The sequence below is a fragment of the Parus major genome, chromosome 15 (assembly GCF_001522545.3).
Source record: "Parus major isolate Abel chromosome 15, Parus_major1.1, whole genome shotgun sequence".
Taxonomy (NCBI): domain Eukaryota; kingdom Metazoa; phylum Chordata; class Aves; order Passeriformes; family Paridae; genus Parus; species Parus major.
Genome location: NC_031784.1, coordinates 3,321,023 through 3,345,260, shown reverse-complemented (window position 1 = coordinate 3,345,260; position 24,238 = coordinate 3,321,023). Strand labels below are relative to the sequence as shown.

The 24,238-nt window shown below is 45.7% G+C and overlaps 2 protein-coding genes and 1 long non-coding RNA gene across 6 annotated transcripts; 2 read left to right on the top strand and 1 right to left on the bottom strand.

The window, feature by feature from the left end:
* Positions 1-1,275: 1,275 nt before the first annotated feature.
* Positions 1,276-5,200, top strand: HVCN1 (hydrogen voltage gated channel 1). The gene is made up of 5 exons (XM_015644242.2): positions 1,276-1,563; positions 2,021-2,125; positions 2,379-2,610; positions 4,451-4,563; positions 4,850-5,200. The coding sequence occupies exons 1-5, from the start codon at positions 1,369-1,371 to the stop codon at positions 4,913-4,915; spliced, it is 711 nt and encodes a 236-aa protein (XP_015499728.1). The 5' UTR covers positions 1,276-1,368; the 3' UTR covers positions 4,916-5,200.
* TCTN1 (tectonic family member 1) lies at positions 5,199-18,816 on the bottom strand. Its single transcript, XM_015644241.3, has 15 exons — positions 18,609-18,816; positions 16,950-17,070; positions 14,880-15,010; positions 14,348-14,514; positions 13,877-13,964; positions 12,899-13,008; positions 10,265-10,285; positions 9,729-9,854; positions 9,035-9,160; positions 8,633-8,715; positions 8,153-8,293; positions 7,697-7,853; positions 6,894-7,019; positions 6,424-6,568; positions 5,199-5,660 (listed from the first exon to the last, which is right to left on the bottom strand). The coding sequence occupies exons 1-14, from the start codon at positions 18,763-18,765 to the stop codon at positions 6,425-6,427; spliced, it is 1,698 nt and encodes a 565-aa protein (XP_015499727.1). The 5' UTR covers positions 18,766-18,816; the 3' UTR covers positions 5,199-5,660; position 6,424.
* A 34-nt stretch (positions 18,817-18,850) lies between these two features.
* Positions 18,851-24,225, top strand: LOC117245177. Of its 4 annotated transcripts, none has more exons than XR_004499528.1 (3): positions 18,851-20,762; positions 22,275-22,366; positions 24,040-24,225. It is a non-coding gene; the product is annotated as an uncharacterized LOC117245177 (long non-coding RNA). The 4 variants fall into 4 exon arrangements; XR_004499527.1 differs by lacking the exon at positions 24,040-24,225 and having other exon boundaries at positions 18,851-19,067; positions 19,529-20,762; positions 22,275-23,584; XR_004499526.1 differs by lacking the exon at positions 24,040-24,225 and having other exon boundaries at positions 18,851-20,354; positions 20,637-20,762; positions 22,275-23,584.
* Positions 24,226-24,238: the final 13 nt, after the last annotated feature.

Genomic DNA, 24,238 nt, shown 5'->3' with positions numbered 1-24,238 from the left:
CTCCCGGGGTTGCCACGTCCTTCCCCTCGGGGTCTCGCCGCGGTCCCGGGCTCCGTCCTGCTCTGGGCGTCGCCGTGGCCGCTCCGGTCAGTGCTGGGGATGGGGGAGGTTGAGAAGCCTTGGGGTCCTGGATGCTCCGTCCGCCGGCGGCTCCAGGGCCCGCGGCAGCCCCGAGGCTGTCCCGCACAGGGAAGGGGGCTCGATGCCCGGGGCCGCTCCCCGCGGGCTCCGCTCGGCGCCCGATGGAGGAGAACGAAGGTGCTGCCCCTGTGACGGCACCGTGGGACCAGCTCCCTGCTCCCGGCAGGTGACGAGGTGGCCGGAGCTGGCAGCGGAGCCCACCGCGGCCCCGGGCAGCCGAGGAGAGGGCGAACAGCCCTCGGGCACGGACGGACCTGTGGTGGCACCGGCGGGCCAAGGGAGGCTTGTGCTGAGCTTGCCGGGCGGCTCTGGCCAAGGACAGGTGCCCGCAGAGCGGGATGGGGATGTGCTGGTGTCGAGAGCGGATCTCGGAGGGTTTGTGGACCAGACAGCCTCGCAGGGCTGCCCAAGGAGGAAGGGAGGCTGGCGGGGTTGTGGTAAGAACAGGAGAGCCTCTCCTGCAGCCGGCCACGCAGCCCATCTGGAGGCTCCCGGGTCTTGCTCTTCCAGCAAACTTGGAGTTTCACTCATATGGTTTTCATTGCTGGAGCGTGGCCTCAATCAGGAGTTTGGTTTGACGGTCCTGCCCCTCGCTGGGTACCTGCAGGGATGCCCGAGGGTGAGGACAGCTCAGGACGGAAGGAGATGGGGAGGACAATGTCATCCTCCTGACAGGTTGGAATGTGGGCATCACCGGCTTAATTTGCCTGCAAAGGCTGAGATAACAGGGTGTCATCCGTGTTAATGGAGGGAAATTATGGCTGTTCCTCATCTTGGCAGTGTGGCCAGAGGGTGAGGATGTTGGGGTCAGCTTGACCAACAGCTTCTCCTAGGAACACAAGGGCAGCTGCCCCCACCTCCATCACGAGGTGCCAGATAAGAGCTGGAGCTTTGTGCTCCTGTAATCAATGCTTTGTTTGGAGAAGTTTGGAAATACCTTGTGAGGAAGTTCCTTGTAGAGCAGCCCAGCGGGATGCAAACAGAACTGGGAAGGCAGCAGGGGCTCCGCGTGGTGCCGTGGGAGGTGATGCAAAACCAGCGGTATCACCATGAAGCAACTTCCCGTCAGCAGGGCCCAGCCAGCTGTGTCGGAATGTCACACTCTTGTCACCCTGGCTGGGTGAGAAAAGGAAGGTCTGACATCCTTGGTCAGCCCCAAATGGGGAGGTGACAGTCTGCTCTTGTCCCTCAGACGTTGGCAGGGTGATGCCAGCTTGATCCAAAGCCATGTCCAGGTACCTGAAGCACTTCACGGTGGTGGGCGATGACCCCGTGCAATGGAGCAACGACTATCGGAAATGGGAGGAGGAGGAGGAGGTTGGGGAGAAGCAGCCAGATGTGGAGATCAAGATGGAGCCTGCCAGGAACCACATCTCCTTCCAGTACATGATGAAAAAGCTCTTCAGCTCTCACAGGTTTCAGGTGAGGCAGAACAAACCCAGGCCAAGGGCACTTGTGACAGCAGAGCCGCTGTGGGACGGAGCTCAGGGAGAGCACTGAGGCTGTGAGTCCCCACGGTGCAAAGAGCAGCGGCTGCCTCTGAGCTGAGCTGTCCTGTGGGAACAGAAAACTCCGCCGCAGGTGCAGATGTCTCCTGAGAGGAGACAAGCCCCAGTGCACAATCACCACGGCTCTGGCACGTGCTCTCCTCCAGTTCCCTGAGCCCCCCACGCCGAGCAGGCTCTGCTGGGGAGCCAGGTAGTTCCATGTGGAATAGCTCACTATTTGGGGCAGCAGGAATGAGAGCGATGGAAAGCTCCACAAAACACAACCAGCCAAATCAGGGCTGTGGGCATCAGGGTGTGTTCAGCTGATTGGCTCCTCTTGCTCCTCTGTCTGTGCTGGGATGGGATTCATGTTGGTTCTTCTCCTCCAACAGATCGGGGTTGTCTGCTTGGTGATCCTGGATGCCTTGTTGGTTCTTGGGGAATTGCTCATGGATTTGAAAATCATCCATCCGGACAGATATAACATAACCCCAAAGGTAAAATGTGGGGTAACATCAGCATGAACAGCAGTTCCTTCCCTTTGGTGGCTCAAAGCCCCCTGGACAGGCTGGGCAAGGCAGGACCTGGACTTCCAGCCTTGCTGAATTGGTGGTTGTGGAAGAAAAGTCCTCAGCCCTTCCTGTAGAGCCAAACCAGAGATGCCTTTGAGCAGCAGAGGCTTTCCAGCCTGCCCTGTCCTGTGTGCACTCTGCAGAGCTTCCTGCCTTAAACTTGTGCTCTTTTTCCCAGGTTTTCCATTACCTCTCCCTGTCCATTTTAACCATCTTCCTGGTTGAGGTGGGGTTTAAAGTCTTTGTCTACCGTCGGGAGTTCTTCTACCACAAGTTCGAGGTGCTGGATGGGATCGTTGTCATCGTGTCCTTCATCCTCGACATCGTCCTCATCTTCTTGGAGCACGAGTTTGAGGCCGTGGGGCTCCTGATCCTCCTGCGGCTCTGGAGGGTGGCTCGGATCATCAACGGTGGGTGCAGGACCAGGCTGGATTTGTCAAACTTCCCTGAATTACCTGGGCTTTGTTCCTTTCTCAAACCTGACCCCAGGGGTCTTGCTCAGAGTTCCACCCTGGTTTTTTCCTGGCTGGAATGTGGCTTTAATCAGGCTGCAATTTCTTTGGAGCAGCGACAGTCTGCTGTTTGTGTTTGTGTGATGCCTCAGGTGCATGGCAGCCAGGCACATTCCCCTTGAAAAAACCCATAATCTGTTCCTGCACCTTTCTCCTGGAGAGGGATGGCTCATGTTCTAAATTTCCATTGCAGGATTCTTTTGGCAGGGGAGCCCCTGTCTTCCTGAATTTGCTGCTACAGCAGAGCAGGTTTTAATGCTCTGTTCTGCTGTGACTCCATTATCCCCTCCAGGGATGCTGCAGGGAATGTCCTGATCTTACTCTAGATCTTTCTTGCTTGAATTCAAAGGGTTTGCCATAAAAAGAGAAATAGAAAATGTCCCCAAATCAGGCTTTAGTGATTTCAGTTGTAACTGTAAATTTGGGCATATCTGAAAAAAGCATAGCTGCAAATATTTTCTTCCTTCTTGAGGAAGGAATTTTGGGATTCCAAAAAATATGGCAATGAGATGATCTCAAATTCCTGCATGAAACCTCAGCTTAATCTCTGTCCTGTGCCTGTGTTCCCACTTTTGGTGGATGCTCCATATTTGACACAGCTGGGGTCAGAGGAGGGGATTGCTGGGGCTGTGCCCATTGCCCTCAGCCCCTTTCAATGGGGAGAAGGTGCCTGGTTGGCAGCTGCAGCCAGAAAGAAGAGAGATGTGAGAGCAGCTTGTGGCTTTCCTGAGTTCAGAGTGAAAGTCAGAGAGAAACTGGATTTGCGTGCGGCTGTGGGAGCCACGGGAGCCTCACTTCACAGCAGAACTCAGGACTGCAATTACAAATAAATCCCCTCATCCTTGGGTGCTCCAGGCTCCCTGCCAAGCTTTATGCAGTGTCCACCTGCTTGCAGCAAAAAGGGACAAAGGGAACGTGCCCCACGCTGGGGTGTTGGGTGTCAGAGCCTGGGCACCGTTCCTGTCAGTGTTACCAATGCAAATGAGCAGCAGCGCTGCTTTGTCTGCGGAGAACTGAACCCCCAGAGCCCAAACCGGAGCCTGGAGCACTGGAATCAGCCATGATCCAGAGGAGCTGTGTCAGGAGGGAGAACTTGATGTTCTTCATGTTCTCATCAAGCTGCTTTGCTTTATTGCTGTGGGAAGAAAATGCCTCCCAGTGTGGAGGCTGAGTTAATGTGGAATCACCTACTGGTGCTTGTAGAGAAGTGGCACCTCTGCCGTGAGGAGACACTGCCTGCTCTCACTGCAGCTGTGCAAGGTGAAGCCAAAGCCCTGTGGACCTGAGGATGTGCCAGGTCCTGCTCCTTTGGGATGTGCCAGGTCCTGTTCTGCCAGGCCGGAGTGATCGGCCCCCGGGGTGGAGGAGCCCTTGGCCCAGGCCTTGCTCTGCTGTCACACCTAAAACTGCAAAAACACAGCAAAGCTGCCCCTGCTGCAGCCCAGGGCTCTGCCAAGGGAGCAAATTCAGGTTCAGGATTTGAGTGACAGAGCGATTAATTCAGCTCCGAGGCCAGGCTGCCTCTCTCCAGCAGAGTATCGGTATCCGAATCCCTCCGGTGGCTGATTTAAAACCCTTTCTCATTAAGAAAAGCACTTGGGAAGGGCAGTTGAAGATGACAGGAGCTGAGCTGGAGAGGAACACGTTTAACTCCTTGAGCACACAGCCTGTGTGCTGTGAACTCCTGCTCGTGGCTGTTTTACAATGTAAAGCAAACCCACTGTGAATTGTTCCACAGGAATAATTTTATCGGTGAAGACCCGCTCGGAGCAACAAGTGTCCAAGTTAAAGCAAGCAAACCTGAAACTTGCCACAAGGGTGGAACAACTGGAACACAGCTGTTTGGAGAAGGTAAAAAAACACTTTTAATTTGGGTTTACCTGCTAATGGGGATCCTTGTGCAAGGTTGGCACTGTTGGCTTGGTTTCCTCATCGGGCTGAAGCAGCACAGCCCTGCCCGTGCCTCCCTGGGCTGCTCCTGGGAGGAGGAATGATGTCCCTACCTCTGTCCTACTTCTCTTGGCCAGGTTGTGCTGTTTTCCTGCTGCAGGAGATACATTATAGCAGATAGCAAGATCTGTGGGAACCTGGGAAGCTGCTTGCAGACTGTTAATGATTTAAATTCTGTCTCCTACAGGAGCAAGAAATCGAGAGGCTGAATAAAATATTGAAACAGCATGGACTCCTCAGCCAGCAAAAATAGGAGGCCAGTTTTCCAAGGTGGGAATTCTGCTTGGAGATTGCAGTGTTGGATCTGCCAGCTTGACCTGAAAGGTTTTTCTGTCTCTTTGCTTCCTCTTGTATCGTGTTTTCTATAAACATTTTCCATTTGACCCCACTTTGATCAGACCTTGGGATGACAAAAATAGTTCTACTGGAAAATTAATCACACACGGTCACTGTAAACAGTATTTTTTTCCCTTTCTTGTATAGTTTCACAGTCAAAACTGCAAAATAATTTAATAAAGACACATCTTTACAAGCTATACATCCAGAAAAGTACCACTTACTCAAAATAATTTATTTTTTTTCTGTGATAACATTCTTTGTTTGCAACAAACTTGCAGTATAAATGATAAGAACCCAGACTGAAAAGGTAATTTCTTCTCCAGCTGCCTGTTCATCATCAGTACGTCTCTTTGCCAGCCATTCTTTTCATACTGTTGGTAGTTTCCTCATTTCTGTTGCTGCTTGTGCCACTTTGTTATTTATATAACATTCATTTCAGAAACACCAACACACCACTCCTTTCTCTGACAAAGAAATCAGCACCAAACTAGAGGCAAACATGTGCCATTTTACATCAAACAATGCCTTGTTCCAGCAGCAGATCCCAGTTCTGATACTGCATTCCCTCATCTCTTCTTCCCCTTTCACTGTTCCTTCACAGCCCGTGCGGCTGCAAAGTTCTTTGTCTCCACAGCTCATAAATCCATGTATTAAAAGAACTGGAATATGTAAGAACAGATGTAGGTGAGTGCACTGCTGGGAACAGTCAGACTCCAGAAGAGCCATGAAAAAGCAAATTCTAAAGGGCCAGGCTGGTGTTTGAATTTTTTCAGGTACTAGAGTGTCCCTGTGGAGAGGCTGTTTGAAAGCTGAAGAGTGAGGTTTAAGAAGTGGGAATTCTGAGAGATAGGGACTGCAGCAGGTGTCCTTAAAGGATTTCATCCCCACTCTGCTGGAGGGGTCACTGAAAGCACAACTCAACTGCTCAGGTTTTTTAAAAAAAGGTAATTAATTAGTGGTATGGGAAAAATAGCCAGGTACATGTGGCTTATTCATCTATGCAAGGAGATAAAGCAGAAGCCTGATTTAATAGCACATGATGAGTTTAATTAGCAATTTATCTCTGCTGTTAGGGGATAATGAACCTGCTTTCCCTGTGTCCCTGTGCTCTTCCCTTCCCCTCCTGCCACTGCTGGGCAGGCTGGGGCTGGATCCCACGTGCTGGAGCCACCAGCAAGTTCAGACTGCAACCTTTGTCCTCTCTGCAGAGTTATAATTGGGAACTTTCCACTTTGTGGGTGTTTCTTCACCCTAAACCTTCTGAGAAACCTCATAAGGTTTCTCACCCTTCCTCTCTGGCCCAATTTTAGCCCAGTATCTACAACTTAGGAGAAAGTGATGGCCCATCACAGTCACAGGATAAACACTGGACTAAAACTAAGATAAAGCAGAAATATGGCTTTTTTTTTGATGCATACTTACCTTAGACAAAGGGATAGAAAAAGTCAAAGGGTAACTTGATGTTAATGGTGGGCCAAGCTTTGTAGCTTGGCTCTGCGGGTGAAGAAATGTCAGTGAAAACCACAGAACTTGTTATAGGAATAATTCTTTCCCTTCCTGAGGGAAGCTGCAATGAAAATACAAACAGGACTTAGCTTCATTTGTACAATTGTTTTCTTTGGTCTGGGTTATGTTTGTTAAAAAGGTTTTGATTTTGTTCATATAGTTCCATGTTTCTTTCCATAAATGATGTATAGATTTTTATTGAAGTGTGTTTTGGCAAGGAGCCCACAGTTGTGTTTGAGCTGGAAGAGAACTGCTGGGTGTAAATACATTCTAATGTGAAGTGCTGCCTTTAGATAAAGAGATTATCTGGGTCAATATCACACAGCTGATACCCAAGGAAAACAAGCCACTTGTTTTATCTTAAATCCTGTAATTTAATTACATACCTGCTTCAGTGTGGTGCTAGTGATTGTGGCTGTAACATTCACTATCCTGGCTTGTGGATTGACCAGGGATCCATATTTAGTCCACTTCACTTCTATTCCCAGTGACACTGGTATTTGGCATGAGCTCTGCAAAGTGTGAGAAATCGTCTCATTGTCTGCCTTATGCAAAAACCATCACAGTAATTAATTATTCATGTTATTAAAAGGGTAGAATGTCCCCAGAAAGCTCACTGAGGAGCTTACCAGAGCAGCTGGACCCTGCACTGTTGCTGGGCAGGACAAAATCCTGAACTCTGCCCGGGCAGAATTTTGAAGGCTACAATCTTAAATATTTTTATGCATTTATTCTTGAACTATTACACTTCTGGTTACAGAAACCATTCATCCTTTAGTTGCAGAAGCATGCAAGAATCCATCCACAATTTTTCTTTTGTGCTCCTCTCTCTTTTACCCTGGCCTGGAGCAAGAGGGAAAACACTGATTCTGTTCCTTCACTCTGTCACCTCTGGTGCTTCCTCCTCACAATAGCAACATTCTAACCTGTGTTTAAACAACTCACTTTGTACCCAATATGTTGCCCTGAGGTGCCTGGATACCAGCTTGATCAAATATAACTTCTACAGCAAGAGTGAAACCCTCCTCTGTGAATATTCCATGAGTTTCTTCCAGTTTATTTCTGCATTCCCAGCCCTATTTTCTCCTCCAGTTGGTTCCTGCATTTTTAGGGTGTGAAGCTGAGCTGATGCTGCAGCACAGGCACAGATCTCGTGAGGATGGAGGGGTGGAAGTGCTTTAACTTTCACCTGCTCTGAGATGTGGAGCTGAGTTATTGGCACCCAGTCCAGCACATCCTGGGCTTGAGAATTCCCAAATGAGGCCACGTACTCAGGAAAGCTTTGGCCCTTCAGCACATCAAGGAGGGTCTGAGCCAAAGGTTGGCATTTCATAGCTGCTGTAATTCTTCCAGAAAACAAAACAAAACAAAAAGATGAGTTACAGCAAAATCCATTGGTTTGGCACAGTCATAATTCCTCCTTGCTCTCTGCTCTGTTCAAGCCTTCTGGCTACAGTTGCTAATGTACACAATCTTTCCAAGAGAAAGACCACTGTTAATTAAATGACATTTTTTATAATTAAATACTCCATTCTCAATACTCCTCCAGCTGTACAAATGGCCCAGGACCTGAACAGAGCCTGAGGGAAAGGGTTGTCAGAGGGTTAAAAGCATTAAATTAAAAAAAATATAAATTACTTCTTACCGTAGCTTACAGCCTGATACCATGTTATAACCAAATAATACTGGGGCTCTGGCTCCCTGTGCTGCCAGGCAGTCCTGGGTGGATGTGCTCTGCAGAATGGTGAGTTGGCTGTGTTTGTTACTACTCTGAATGATGCCAGATGTAACACACAGTTAAGGGAAATTAAATGCTTGATGGATATCGGGACAAAAAAAGAATCCTTAATCATATCCTTAAAATATAGCTGAAAATGCTATAATGGCTCAAGATTCCTCTCACAAAAGCACCAGGGTGTGCAATGAAGGGCTAAATGTACCTCACTACACAACCCAGGAGATTGCAGTCAGGACTGAGTCATTCCCTCCTAAAACACAGTAAGAAAAGCACATTTTTATTTTTGGTAGAGAACAGATGTATTTCATAGATGTCCATGCTAAAAAGGATTTGTGAGGATGGACCAGAGCAAGTGCAGCAAACAGAAATGCAGCAGGGAAAGGATATCCTTGAGGTTGGAATCCTGCTCTGACAGGCAGCCCAACAACATAGCCAGGATTGCCACTGAGAGGAAGTGGCTGTGTATTTTCCTGCAATGCAAACAGAGTATTAGTTCTTATCCTGCACTGAAGTGGTAGGAAAACACAGAAATATTTCAGTTATTTTAGGATTATGACCTGCCTTGCATGATGAGGGCAAGACTGAGGCTTTGCTTTCTCTGTTATAGCCACAAGCTCAGGCTCATAAACATGACAGACTTTGGAGGCCTTCATTGCCTAGCTCTGAAATGCTGAGTATCCAGGGCAAGTTCTGTCTCACCTTGCTGCTAACAATTGTTCTGATTCAAGTTTAATAAGTTTTGTAATTAAATGACTTTCACCAAGTCACCCATGACATCTCCACAGTTACCTGAGCGAAGCTGATTTCGAAGCTCTGCTCTATTGAAAGTGCTTCTTTGCTAATTGCCCCCAAGACAAAAGCAGCAGCTGCTTCTATTATTTCTCCTGTGTCTGTGTGGGTAATGTGATAATTCACCTGAAAATTAAACGTTTTAGATATTAATTTGAACAAATACATAAGAGAAACTAGAAAAAAAAGAGAAATATTTAAACCATGCAAGTATTTTCTTTCTTGCTTGCTCAAGAAACTCAGCTCCAGGGTGGGGATGGGTTATATCCTCTAGAGGCTGGAGCCTCTTCACAACTGACTTTTTGATAAACCTAAGCACAGGCACAACATTCATTTACTTTAAAATTAAAAGATGATGTGCAGCATTCCTCTCTCTGTCATTAGTGCACCTGAAATAATCTCCCAAGCATAAAGTAAATTCCAAACTCATGTCATTGTCTGTTTTGCCACACACAGAAGTAACACCAGGTTTTCAGCCTGGCTCCATGTTATGTTGCACAGAGTTATTATTTTGTTGCAAAACACTCCCTTTTATCCAAAATCAGTGCTTCTCCCATGACATTTACTTTGGAGATGTCACAATATAAGGAAACTGCAAGGCCTTCCTGACAGCTTTGCAGTTTGGGAATCAGAAGTGATTTGATGCACAGATGCCTTCCATCAGCTCTGAGGAGGAAAAGGCTGCCAGACCTACCCCAAGAACTGCATTGATGCATAGTTCATCCAAAACCATAGGGAGCCTCAGGACATCACTGCTGCTCAGTAAAGTCCTCATTCCATTCAGAGACTGGACAACTATGGACTGGACAGTAATATTCACCTGAAAAACAGACTCGTGTCAGCTCTGAACACTGGGTATAATTAATTTTGGCTCTTTCTGTGTTATTATGTGTGTGACCTTTCCGGGTTCTGTTCCACAGCAACAGCACTCAGTAATTCTCTGAACAACTGCTGTGTTACAAGGACTGCTGAAGCTCAACCAAAGGGTCTGTGTTTAAATAAATAAAGAGATTTTCTTGAAAAGAGGGAGTTTTATATGAGAGAAATATATCAGGCTTGAACGTTTGCAGGCAGTGTTTTATATTGGAGTTGCTAAGTATCATTACTGATAGCAAATGATGCAATTTTTTTAATGTAAAGATTTGATCAATCAATGAAAAATTCCCACTGACTGTAACTTAATAAGAATTTTGCCCACAGCTCTTCTAACTAATTTAGAAGGATACTTACCATCTGACTCGATTTGGGCACCTGAGGGAGAATAAAAGGACAAATTAAAGCAGTAGCAAAGGTCTGACCTATTGTACATAGCAGACAAGTAAAACAGGTAAGGCTTTGTCTATTTAACTCTTTCTCATAACAATAACTTTTATGTTATGGAGTTAATTGGATATAAACCAGAGTACCCAGGAAGTGTGAAAAGAACTGCCACAATCCAATGCCCTCCCCTTCTTTTAACCCTTAGAATTATTCAGAGACCATCTTTAGGAAACCTGCCAGGCTGTGCTTCCCAAAGAAATTAAAATCTTTTGCTGTCCTGTTCCATAGTTTCATGGTCTCTAAACCAATAAAAGAAAAGCAAGTATCTCTCTTGTTGTACAGCACATGGATATGTGTTGCCCCACTGAAAAAATCCCACTAAAAATATTTCATGTAAGGCAGAAATGTCAGACTAAACAAGCCTATAAAATGGAGCACCATTTTGTCAAAGGTTTTACTTGTCTGACTTTCCAATGAATGTTTGAGCCACATCTTTGGGAAGGGACCAAGGATTGGACTCTGATCATGTAGCAATTCTGCTGAATTATGATGGGATACTGAGAGCAGTGACTCATCTCCAGTGCCAGCAGGGAACACATTCCTGGGAGCTGGAGAGCTGAAGGTGATGCAGGTACAGACTGTCACACATTTATCATCCCAAGGTACAGCTCAGCCATCAGAATGAGCTGGATGAATAAAAGTCCCTGTAAAGACTAGACTCATCCTTCAGGGAATGGTGCTATTTCTGACTGGGAGAGGAGTGAGCACCACTCCTAGAGTTCTGTTTATCCACGACTGGGGTGATGGGTGATGTCCCTGGAGGTCACTGGCAGACAGCACTGCAGCCACACTGCTGCCTCAGCTTCCCCCCGGGCAGGGAGGCAGGAACAGCTCTTTGCTTTGGCAACTGCACACTGCTCACTAACCATGGTGTGTGTCAGGCACCTCCTGTTGGGAGATTCCAGGAATCCCCAACACTCCTTGGATCTGCTGGTCAGGCCAGGGCAGAGAGCAGAGATTACCTGAAACAATTCCCAAAACGCTGCTCTCACTCCAGCTGCCCATCCTGGCATGGAGGGAGGGCTCCTGGGGATGGGGTTTTCTGTAGGACCCGCTGTCCCAGTGCTCCCAGTAAGGCTCCCTCAGTCACTGGTTTGCCGTTTCTTTTGCCGGCAGCTCCACCTGCTGGCACTGGGAGGGCTCCTGCTCTGCCCTGTGACCACCCTGTCCCCAGTGCCATCGCTTTTCTCCCGTCACATCCCACCTCCAGCTCCCTTTGGGAAGGGAACCTTCCCACAGAGCATCTCCAGCAGCTTCTCAGCCTTCTCCAGGTCCTGCATCTGATCCTTCCTGACATCCAGCGTGCTCTGGGCAGAACTCTGACCTCTCCCAAGCTCAGCCATTGCCTTGGCAAGCAGCACATGGCTAAGGGGTTATGGACTTTTCCAGTCAGGAAAGGGAATTCATCTTTAAAGTCAAACCCTCTCGGCTGCTGGAGCCTGGCCTGAGCCACTCTTGTTCTTTTCTGCTCCTGCAGCCAACAAGAACTAATTTTGGAAGGACATGGAGATACTCAGAGCCCTTCTGAGGCAGTGTTTTCTCCACTTCTTCCAGAAGAATCAAAAGTCAACATTTGGGAGCAATCCTTGACTGATTTCAGTGAGATCCTGAAGGAGCAGGAGAATGATCCCACCTGTGAACTGCTTAGTGGGCTTTCCTTGCCTTTGGGAGCTTTGGAATCTGTGAGCAGCCTGGAAGGGGTCTTTAAGCAGTTACTCACTGCTAATTAAATTAATTTAAATAATTACATAAATTAAAATGATTTTAATGGTGAAGAGGTTGCTGTTTCTTTACAACCTTCAGCTTCTGGAAGGAGCCATCATATTAAGGTATGATGTATTTCAGTTTCATTTTTTCATGAGTGATTTCTTTGTCTTCATGAATATCCTTACAGGGGATTTATTTTCACATAAGACATCATCCCCCAGGTCAGAAAGGGATGAAAAAGAAGGCAAAGCTTTGAAAAATAACCCCAGATTCGATTTTAGCAGGCAGAATCCAAAGAAAATTGTTCTCAGTCGTGTCCTTTGGGAGCATAAAGAAGGCTGTGCCAGCCCCTACTATCAAAAACTGAGGCTTGGAGGAAAAGGGCAGATGCAAAGGATTAAATCTGACAGGTTCTTTTCAGTACAAAGTTCTACTAACTCTTTAAAACTCAGATTTCTTAGAATTATGTGTTCTGATAAATGGGCTTCTTGGAAAAGCCTGAACATGCACAGAAACGTGAAACTGCACTAGCTCAGTGACACGACCTTGGATCTTCAAAACTATTATTTTTCACTTTATCTTTGACTACATTATTTATATTTGGCTAAGCAGAGAACAGAAAATGCTTCTATTACCAAAGCTTGAAGTAAAAACATTCCCAAAGGCTTTCTGCATAAAAGTCTGCTGTACAGGGAGATGTTTCTTCCCAATTCACAATTTAAAAATCCAAATAAAACACCATATCCCTTAGTAAACAGAAGTTACTTCATTCTGCAGATGCAAAAAGATATAAAATATTCATATTTTATCTATATGACTGTTTTAAATTATACTTACTGCCAAAATGCTGGAGTTGATATAAAACAACATGCTAAGTGCTTGAATGCTGTCACATTTTTCCACACTCACTGATCGAATGCATTTTGTGGCTTGGTTTACTAAAAACCCTGGAGAAAAAAAAAAGTCATCAAGTTTTACTGGAGGAAATTAAAGAGGAATTATGAAAAGTATAAATAAAAAACAATACAAGTATCTTAGGTACAAGCAAAAATGAAAGTAAATACCATTTCTATTGCAGATAAGGTTTCATGTGAGCTATGAAGAATAAAACTTTTTATATTCTCCAAAAATGCTATGAGAAAAAGTATTACTCCTTGACTTGTATAAAAAGCTTCATGAAATTTACTTAATTTTTGAATCTCATAAGATTTTTTTTTTCCTTCACAAAAGACTTCAATCCTGTAATCACCACCACGACTGTTATGAGACCACATTTAATGATGACAGTGGGGTTTGGAAAATGCAGGTGGGGGTTTGGTTGTGGCTTTTTTTTTCACCTCCACCTCAGGGAATTAAGGGTAAAGGTGAAAGGTTTGTGTGAAAGGTTAAAATGCAGAGCTCAGCCTGCAAATCTGATTTATGAGAGGAACCCCTGTGCAAAGGGAATCTGCCAAAGGCTGCCCAGGCAGGGCTGGCTTGGTGCAAACCCCTCCTCCCTCAGGGTGTCACCCTCATACTGTTTGATTAAACCAATTATCCCAAAAAGGACATTTTATTGTTGGATAAACAACCCTTCAACAAGATTCTCAGGGATTTACATATCTCATTTTGATTATTTAATAGAGATACAACACAATTTCTATTCTATGTCTTAAAAAACAAACCAAACAGAGAAAAGTGATTTGAAAACCATCTGCTTATGAACCTTTAGCTGAATTCTCCATGGGGAGTGTGCCAGCTTTCTGACTAACTAATCTCAAACCAGAGCAGAGTACTAGAAAGCCAAAAAATTTGGATTCAAGTGCATTTTCCAACCTGCAGGATTTGTGTCAGAGCACCAAGAAGAGACAACAGGACTTGGCAGCCTTAGAAATGCATCCTCTGTCTGCACAGGAGCCCCATACTGCCAGATAAAAACCACAGTCAGGTACATAGGTGTGTTTCAGCCCATGGAAAGTTTCAGAGCATTTTTATTAACAACAAATACAAATAAAAACAGTATTTATTTCCACAGGATCTCTCAATACTACTTTGTGCAGCAATTCTTCAGCCACTGCTACAGCTTTATGTTGAAAACAGAAAAAAAAAAAGTGACTTTTCAATTATCTTAAAAATCTAGTTTTTTAGAAAAACATAACATTTCTTCTTTTTACATTTCTATATTTAAAGACTAATATAAATTATTTAAAAGCAGATGCAAACAATGCTGATTTATTCTTTCTGGAATAATCTAATACTAATTGCATCAAATAGAATTTACCTTCTATTGAATCAGAGGTAATTTACCTCATATCTGGAAGTTTCATTTGCATCAGGGGGATTTTGAGCATCTGTATCCAAATTCCAGCTGTCAGGCTCAGCACTGAAGGTAGCACCTCCAAATTTGTCAAGCAACTGATCAAAATTTTCTGGAGTTGGGATTTCAGGGGATTTGAGGTACAGGGCTTGTTTATCTGTCAAAATATTTAAAGAAGGAGATCATTTAAGAAAAAGAAAATATACAGAAACAATCTTTAGTAACAAAAAGAGACAACTTTAATCCTAAATTATTTATTTAGGATGCTAAATTATTTGCAAAAAAACCCCAAACTAAACTATTTTGTTTTTTCCAACAGAGAAGACCATGAGTACCAGATGTTTAATTTCGTGTTTTCACAAGTGAAAGGATCACAACATAAGGACTGAGCAGACAGAATTACCAGTTTCCTGAGAGGTTTAATAAAATGAGAATAGTTTTAAATTTAGTTGTTTTCTGGTACCTAAAAAGCTTACAAAAAGTACCACCACAGTGCTTAATATTGCCTACAACTCTACTTACAGTTTGTAGCATGAATGCAGAAAATACTGGGATTGACTTGGTCAATTAATTTAAATATCCTTTCTGGTGGATTTGCTTCAACATCAAGAGAATACACAGCAGCTTTCTGACTACACAGCTGGCTGTCACCTCTGCAAAGAAACAAAATTAATTAATGACCCACTAGAAGTTAATGTTGACCAGATTTTAAAGTTCTTTTCATCTACTGAGGCAGTACCTGAAAAATAAAACATGAAATCACTGAATTTAACACAATTTGTAGAACAATCATGCATCCTTAGAAGGTTCATATTGTTTTATACTTTGTGCTTAATAATAAATAATAGAGAATTCTCCCACATGTTTTGTTCAGCAGAGGAAACTGTGAGCATGAACATGAAAGAAGGTAAGAAATAGACTGGGGGAGGGAAAACCAGTGACAATATGAGAAAGAAAATGCTAGATTGGGTGGGACCCAGATGGTTGAGGCCCCAAAAATGCAGGGCTGCACCACAGGACACACACAGCTCAGCAGCACTTTCATTTCTACAACCCAAGTGGGATGTCAGAGCAGGAAAACAGGTCAGTTTTGTGGGTTTTGGAATAATATTCATTTTGAGCAGGGAATGGGAAAAATTCCTACTTGAGATGCATGTGAAAGAAATGGCAGAGTGAGGAACAGAAGGTGAAATGAACCCAGCCTGTCTTGGAAAAGTGTTTAAGGCTATGCCATGGCCTCATCAACAGCCCAGAACTGTAGGAGAATGTGCCACTTCAGAGCCTGGGAGAACTGGTGTGTGCCACATGCTACAAACACAAGCTGGTGGTCCCTGTGAAACTGCTATTTAGCAGGACAGAGCAGCTAAGGACAGGCCCTGGAGAACTGAAATGACTTTTAGAAATTTTCATGCCTGGAGTTAAGTTCTTTCATGAGGTGAGTCATTTGTTAATAGGATCTCATCATAAATCAAACCCTTCTGCTGCTGTTCCAGAGACGTCACGGCCTCTGCTTTGGGATCAGCCAAAATAACACAAATATGCAAATGTAGATAAACTCTGATGTAAATAATGAGACCCACAACACCTGCAGACACTGAAAATCCCCTGGCTTTTCATGCAAAATAAATGTTTTACACAAAAGAATTTGGGCAAAGAAACACAACTTCATTTGAGGCATTTCTAGTTGACAAAGGCAGCACAGTCACCCGAGGCAATTAAAGTGTCACTCAGGAGGGCGTTGATTAGACCTTTCTGATCTATATAAATATCTGTAAATGGGGAGCAGGAGTCTTTGTGTGCCAGAACAATAAGAAACCACAGTCTGGCATGACTGCTAATTCAAATTTCAAAGCACCAAGAATAAACCCCCAGTGCTCAGATTGGCATAATTTATACAGAAGGTGGGTTGAAAAGCTGCACTTATTGTTCTGAGAAATCACTGAGAGATTTTTTTGCACATTATGATTTTGAAGTGAGCTTTCTTAACTCCTCTTTGAGAAGATGGAATTGGGTGAAGGTGTTTTCAGATAAACTAAATAGCAAAGAAACAACTTTTGGCTTTATTGGTATAAATTTTAGTGTTTGTGGAGTGGGAGTGGGGGAGCAGGTTGGGACTGTGACTTGTAAAATTAGGGTCAGAAAATTGCTCACACTATTTCAACAAGCTCTGAAATGATTAAGTGTGTAGCTGATATCACAAATGTAACCAAAGAGGTTATTGATACATTTAGTGATAAAAGCTAGTGATCTACAGAAGTGGCCAGATTGGTCCTGTGGTATCAGTTTTCTTAATTTCCAGACACTTCATTGATGAAAGATGCATCATTCTTCCCCCCCTAAAAAACATCACCACCTAAATGCCCACAGAGAGAAGCACTGTGAAACAGGAAGAAAGCAAGGAGCAGGAAGAAAGAGGGAATGAGTGGGAGAGAACTGGGTGGGAGGTGGATTTGCTGCTCTGCCTGGTCAGTGCAGGGGGGTCAGGATGGCAGCAGGGAGGGTAGGAATGGGTCAGAGGAGAGGACAGAGCCCTTCAAAAGCAGGCAGGAAATGAATGATGATTTTGTACTTTCTGGATATTTCTGTACTCACGTGACCACAGGGACTGAGCACGAGGTGAAGAGGCTGAAGTCCTCGGGGCTGCAGTCGGGGTCACAGCAGCAGTTGACATCACACTGTGCCACCAGCAGGTCACAGACACACAGCCTGGCAACTGCAGCAGAGAGTGAAATCAGCACTGCAGTAGGGACTTCACACTTCACACCGTGCCCCAAACACTTTCACTTTTCTCCTCGCCCTGGTTTTGACAAAAACTTTTGGTCAAAAGCCTTCTCCGACTTCATGTTTTCTTGAAACAATTTTTTAAAAGCCATCTTTTCTGCTGCTGAGCAATTCTGTTTGGAACATGTGAACAAAACCAAGGCTTACTGAAATCTGCTCCCTGACAAACAAAACCCCAATTCAATAGGGATTTTGGAGGTGTGAAAATCTACTTAGCCCTGAAGAGGGCAAAAAAAAAAAAAAAAGCTATAAATACACCTTGTTTGTATCTGCTTTTTCAGCTTATTAGGAAGAAAAATAAAACATTTTGAAAGAGCAGAGAGATATTTACAAGTATTGAGGATGTCTCAGGGTCCAGGAATACATTTCCTTGATATGCCAACATAACCATAGTTGACTTCTTTGAATTGCTTTTTCTGTTTGTAGATACTGTGAAATATTTTAATCACAGACAGAGTGATTGCTAATAATTCTATAAACTAGCTCAATAAAATATGCACTTGGCAACTTCTTGAAACACTTGGAGATTTTCAAGTTTATAAATTCAAAGAACAGATATTACTCTACTGAACTGTTTTTGAGAGTTGCTGTTCTATAATTAATCTAGACTTAAGAATAGCACAGAATGAGGAAAATTAAGGCAAGTATTTTATAGAAAAGACATTCAAAGAATATTTTCATAATTCTTTTATTTCACTTTTGACTGCTGCCTGTTTCCCTGTGGCCCGTGGATGTTCTCTGACCACCTGAACAGTATCCAGGTATTTCCTGGAATCTCTGAAGTTCTGACCATTCTGTTGGCAGAGCTTAGCTCACCCTGTAAACAAGAGAAGTTCAAACATGGATGATTAGATTGCAAGGTTATACCTGTGAGATTAGGGATTTAAATCTCTTTTCCCTAAGGAGGTAGCACTGGGCTGGGTTTCGTTTGGCAGGTAACCCATGGAAAGCTCAGCCGAGGGGAACACCAGGATATTAAAGTGTAGCCAATAACACAGCGGGAAACACCTTCTGAGAACGCAGTAACAAAACTTTGTGAGCTCTATTTTTATGACAATGTATCCACAGCTCGGGGTGTGCTTGGAGCCCCCCAAGGACATCCCTGGTCAGGTCTGAGCTGCCCGCTGTGCTCAGGGTGGGCAGCACACCCTGCCCTCCACCCCCACCGACCCTCAGGGCTGTGGGGTGCCCTGCTCTGTGATGGCCATGCCAGGATCACCGTGCCCGGGGCCTGCAGGCTGCTCAGGGGCTTGCTGAGCTTTCCTAAGGAGGCTCCGAGCGGCGGCTGCAGCTGCCCAGGGGTGCAGCGAGCCCCAGAGATCCCCGGCAGAAGCCGGGCGGTTGTGCCAATCCCGGGAGACCGCAATGGGAAGCAGAGGCCAAAGGCCGAATGCCCGAGGGAGGCAGCGAGCGAGGCTCCCCTTAGCCGGGGGGCGCCGCCGGTGGCCGCAGCGCCCGGAGGGCACCCACCGTCCGTGACCGGGGCCGGTGCGCTGCGGACCCGCGTCTGTGCGGCATCACGAATGTCTGCGGGCTCCGCGGCCGGCTCTTCTGCCCGGAGCGACGGCGGCGGAAGGAGGAGGAGGATAAGTACGAAGAAAGCCCCGGGCCCCGGCGGCGCCGCCATGGCGGCCGCCCTTAGCAACGGCGCGTTGCCAGGGCGCGCAGAGAATCACGGGAAGGGCGGGTCCAGCTCTCGCGAGATTTGGTGGGCGGAGGGGAAGGGCTGCGCTCTGAGAACATGGCGGGCGTGGCGAGGGGATGGACCCCCGGTATCTGCGGTCGTTCAGCCGCCTTGGGGCTCCCTCATCGCCTCCCAGCGCGGGGAGCCTTGGGGAGAGGCCACGCGCAGAGTTCTGGCTGGGTATGGCCGTCGTGGTGGTGCCACCCAGCGCCCTGAGGAACAGCCGAGCCCGGCGGTGTTGAGGGGTCAGTGCCCCCTCAGAGCCATGGGAAGGGTTTCAGGTGTAGTGATCCGCGTAGGTGGTTTGGAAAAAAGTTCTTGGAAGCCAACACGTTAAAAAAAAAAAATAAAAATTGGGGAATGGCCTCTTGAGAGATATAAAATACAATATTTCACGTATTTTTGCAACTTCTTTTTAGTGATCTTTCCTTAAAGTAATTTTTAAAGTGTGTAAGTTTCTCCTTTTGAAGATGCTGTGGGCCCTCAGTTGTCAGTGAGCATATTCGGTAACCTTATTAGTAATCTTTTTCATGTGCTCAGATATCTTAGAGGTATTTTTCAACCTAAATTATTCTACTTTTGTACTAATTTGGGAAAAAACTGGGCTAGAGAATGACTAAATGATCATAGTTCCTCAGGGTTCTTTAAATCTTTTCCAGCCTTAAAAAATCCATAATTTTTTGATCTGTTTTATTTCCCTGACCAGGTTCATTACTGTCACCTTGAAGGGAAGGCAAGAAAAGCTCTAAAAAGCATTAAAATTCCATTGGAAAGGGAAATAATTCCACAGTGCCCCTCCTTTGCTGTGTCCACATCACAGGAGAGAGGAGTCACACAAGACAGAGGCCACTGAGGTTGTTTGATGTTATCAAAGAGCTGCTACAGGATGGGTTTGAAACAGCTCCACGTCATGTGGCAAAATCCTGGAGTCGTCCTTGCCCATGGAAAGGCCTCGTTCCTCCAAGGACACGGTGACACAAAGGCGAGAACCTGGTGTGCTCCACTCTGCCTCAGACCTTTTACACCCCAAAATAACCTCACCAAAAATAACCTCCAACCTGCCTTCCTTGGGAAACGTAACCCAAAATCTCTATGTTTACTTTCTTCCACAGGGATGAAAAGCTGGTGTTTTCAGTCTGTTTTTTTTTTTTTTGCTGTTCCTCAGGTAGCCAAAACGCTGTTGCTGGTGTTGGGTTTGTTACTTTTTTCAAGCTTAGAGTGACTCACACACTTCCATTTTGAAAAGGACCTGTAAAAATGGCACCATAGGGGGCTTTGTTTTTTTGCTTGTCTCTGAGGTTGTACCAGGGCTGGCTGCAGCCACTGAAGAGAACATGTGCCTATGTTTGGAAGAAATTCTGAGAATCTTTACAGTTGCATCTCTTTCGCTGTCCCACAGCAAAGGAACAAAAAGAGAGGCAATCCTGCAGGAAGGACAGCTGGAACACGTGGCTGAGATGTAACTTCCCTCTGTGTGAAGCTGATTTTAGGGCTTAGAACCCCTTCAACTTCTTTGACTAAGCTCCCACATGGTCAGTTAACAAGGATGGAGATGTTTCTCCTCCCTACAAGTCCTGCAAAGTTGGAAACTTAGAATTTATTTTGCAGGCTTGGAGGGAAAGCGGTGCTTGGTTTATTTATCATCACTGGTTGTGATCTTTGTTCTTGTTCCACTGCAGTGTCATGAGATAATTAATACTAAAACACCCCTGCTTGTTAGTTTACATGTTTCTGATGCCTTTAAAATCAGTAAAAAAGGGCTGATGACATTGCACAGGGGAAAACAGAATTTAATACATTTGTCTTGCATCCAGAATTACTTGGCAAAGCTGATGGTGCACAGGGGACCCGACTCCAAGACTGAAACCAAGCCTTGCTGAAATCTGAAAGCACAGATTGCACCCTGGATGAATGTGGGAAGGAGCTGGATGAATAAAGAGGTATTAATTCTTACTGCATCTACCATTGAAGTGGAATAGAAGTGGGCAACCATTCAAAAGCAAAGTAGGATGGAATTAATCTGGTTTTCTCGAGACCTTTTTTTTTAGGGCTTCACTCATAGCAACAGTTCACCTAAACCCATTTCCAATACTTGCTGTAATAGAAAAAAAAAACACCTTTGTCATGCAGAGAAAGGCAAGACAAAAACCACATCTAAGAAAAAACATTTGAAAACCCCACCACCACCACAAAACTCACTCTGCTATTTGACTTCTGAAACAAGTTCCAAAGAGCAAGTCCACGTGTGTAGGATAAGATCAGGACATCAATACATAATGCTTGTTCTCCATCAGAGAGATTTTAATTTATCCTGTCAACATGAGCTAATTAATAATTAAAAAGGGCACTGTGATCCTTATGTGGGAGGTCTTATAAAATGAAAATTCAAGCAATTTGAGATCAGTAGATTCCTGCTTATTAAAAAACATGTTCAGGGATTTATTCTATTAATGTTTCAATTACAGTTTAAGCAGCATCTGATGTGCATTTAAGCATTATAGAAGCTGTGACTGCCCCATCCCTGGAAGTGTCCAAGGCCAGGTTGGAGTAACCTGGGATAGTGGAAGGTGTCCCTGCCCATGGCAGGGGGAGAAATGAGTTGATCTTTGAGGTCTCTTCCAAACCATTCTGTGATTCCTCTTGCTGATCTTCTGACTCTTCATCTTCTCTTGAATCCTCATGAGGGAAGTCTTGTATGGTCCTTCTCACATTGGTTTTCTTTCTAATCCAACTGTGCTGTCTTGAACTTCACCTTTTCAGAGCTAACACTGGGTTTGCCCTATGACAGGTCACTTTAAAAGTCCAAATGGACAGACATTTGGAATTAGAGTCCAAATAAAGTCAAACCAGGCCAAAATAAACTGCATTCTGGTCTAGCACAAGATTAGCCCTTAAATAAATAGTGAGGAGCCGGAGCAGTCTGTACAGCAGATGGCATTACAGGTAATATTTATCACACTCCAATCTCAGGGCTAAGATACTTGGGAGGGAGGACTGACGTCAGCTACAAGTGAATCAGTTTTAAAACAAGCTGGAAACCTGCTTGTGCCTTCAGCACTGGATTACTTTGTGCAGCACTTCTGCTTCGCACTCCCAGGTGCATTTATTGGTCTGAGCAAGCCTAGCAGGAAGAGCTCATTCTGTTTTTGCAGCTTAAGTGAGCTGATGTAAATAGATCTTGGACTTTGAGGTGGGAAGATTCCACCCAGCTGCAGTAACCAGGGGGATGCCCTTTGCTCCAGTTTTTGTGCCAAATTTGTGCATTGGGGAATTTTAAAGAAATATCACTTGGCAGGATATCGACTCTGAGGGTACAAGAATAACACTGAGTAAGGCAGCAGGGCATGGGCTGGGAGGGATTTACAGGGAGAGCTATCCAGACTGACACTGAGCAGTGGAGAAAACCAGTTCTGAAGTATTTTATTAAAAACAGTTGGGTTTTTGTCTCACAGGATCCCAGAGAAGATCCTCTGAATGAAAAACCAGGAGCAGTTTTTCATCTGGGCACAGCATCCTTGTGCAGGAGTGACAGAGTTCATCAAAGGTTACTAATTACCATGTAAATCATGAGGTTGTCTGGCTGTCTGGACAGACTTGGGTGGGTGACCTGGGGTAGAATCATGGGATCATTAAGATTGGAAAAGACTTCCAAGGTCAAGCCCAACCTTTGACCAAATACCCCCATGCCCACTAAACCGTGTCACGAAGTGCCACATCTACTCATTTTTTGAACACTTCAAGGGATTGTGACTCCACCACTTCCCTGGGGAGGCTGTTTCAGAGACTTTCAAGGATGGAGGAGTGTGAAGAGCTCACAGTGTGCCTTGGCTTGGGAGCGCTTAGGGAAGCACAGAGTCGTGCTCTGCCAAATGAGTTTGTCAGCCCTGAGCCCACGATGTCCCTCAGCATTTGAGCCATGGCTGCTGGGCAAAGAGGCACAGAGAGAACCCTTCCAGCCCTGGAAAACTCAGCATCGAGGCATGGAGAGTTCATCTTTAGCTGGGGGTGGATCACATACTGAGCAGCACAGCCAGGTAACGCAGGACAGGTCACCTTGCACCAACCTGAGCTGCCTCAGGGCACTGCAGGCAGCAGCACAGAACAAGGGGTTAGGCCAGGCTGGACTTGAACTAGACAGGACCTGGACAAGGAGGAGGAAGGACAAGGAGGAAGAATGAGACTTGGGGAAGGCAAAGAATGATTCTGTGGGGGAAACTCTGCAAATATGTGCTTCCTTTTGCCGATAAAGGAGGGTGTGAGGCACTGAGATGAGCTACCTTGTTTGTCTGCTCTCACACCCTGCCAGGCCCTGGCAGCAGCACTCCCTTATCTCCAGCACATTGGTACATTGAGCTGTGCAGCCTTCCCTAATCCACCACACTGGGCCTGGGCTGCTCCTCCTTCTCTTTCTCCCTGTTCTAATGGGAGGATTAATTTTTAAAAAAATTTGGATACTCTTTCAGCTTTAGCTGGATAATTCTCATGCATTGCTTAAGCCTTTAGCAGTGTATGGGGGGCAATATTGTCTCTGTCAAGGAAAATGCCTCCCGTGTGATAATGAGGGTGCTTCAGCAGCGTTCCCATGGGTGGATTGTGGCACAGAGCTCTTCCTTCCACTGCAGGCAGCTCGGGGGGCAGGTTTCACACCTGCCTCTGCTGTATTTACACCTCTGTTGTTTGTTATTTACGTGGTTCGGGCTATGTAAGTAGCAGCAGTCTCTTGTGCGTGTACCCAGAGGAATTAAACGAATTTGCAGAGCAACCTGCTGGGAACTTCCAAGGGGACAAAGCCATTTTTTGCACACCCACGAGCAGCGCAGAAAACCGAGCTGCAGAAAATGAGGAATTGGGTCTTTTTTAATATTGTGGGTCTTTACAGCATTGATGCCTTGAAATCGTTGCTGTTGAAGTTGTCCAGCTGAGAGCTTTGTGTCACTCTCAACTCCAATTAACGTGGTTTTCTGGGCTTTGAGTGATGCCTGCACAACCCACCCTTCTCGTGAGGTTTTTGTTTGGCATTTCACGTTCCTTAACCAAAATGGATTAACTGCCAGCGCTGCCGTGGATTTGCAGAGAAGCCTCTCACGAGCGGCACTGAGCTGTCTCTGTCCCCGGCCGCACCGAGCCGGGGAGAACAGGGCGAGTCATCCTTGGGGGGGGAAAAAAAAATAAAACCACATTTTTGCGCGGCGTGACTCACATAACCGTCCTCAGCAGGCACGAAGCACCGGCGGCCAGCGAGTCCCCGCGAGTTATTCGGAGCACGCGAGACACGCGGGGCGTGGAGGGCAAAGTATGTGGGTTAGGCGCAGCCGCGCTGTGCCGGTGTGCGAACGTTAATTGCGTTAATTGCGTTAATTGCGGGCGAGAGGCGGCGGGGCCTGGCGGGGGCGGGGGCGCGGGCCCCGCTCGGCGC

Coding starts and splice junctions, on each gene's coding strand:
- HVCN1 (XM_015644242.2), top strand. CDS start 1,369: ATGTCCAGGTACCTGAAGCACTTCACGGTGGTGGGCGATGACCCCGTG. Junction 2,126..2,378: donor GATATAACATAACCCCAAAG/GTAAAATGTGGG, acceptor TCTTTTTCCCAG/GTTTTCCATTACCTCTCCCT. Junction 2,611..4,450: donor GGTGGCTCGGATCATCAACG/GTGGGTGCAGGA, acceptor ATTGTTCCACAG/GAATAATTTTATCGGTGAAG.
- TCTN1 (XM_015644241.3), bottom strand. CDS start 18,765: ATGGCGGCGCCGCCGGGGCCCGGGGCTTTCTTCGTACTTATCCTCCTC. Junction 13,965..14,347: donor ATGAAACTTCCAGATATGAG/GTAAATTACCTC, acceptor TTTATCTGGCAG/TATGGGGCTCCTGTGCAGAC. Junction 9,161..9,728: donor GCATCAATGCAGTTCTTGGG/GTAGGTCTGGCA, acceptor TTTAATTTTCAG/GTGAATTATCACATTACCCA.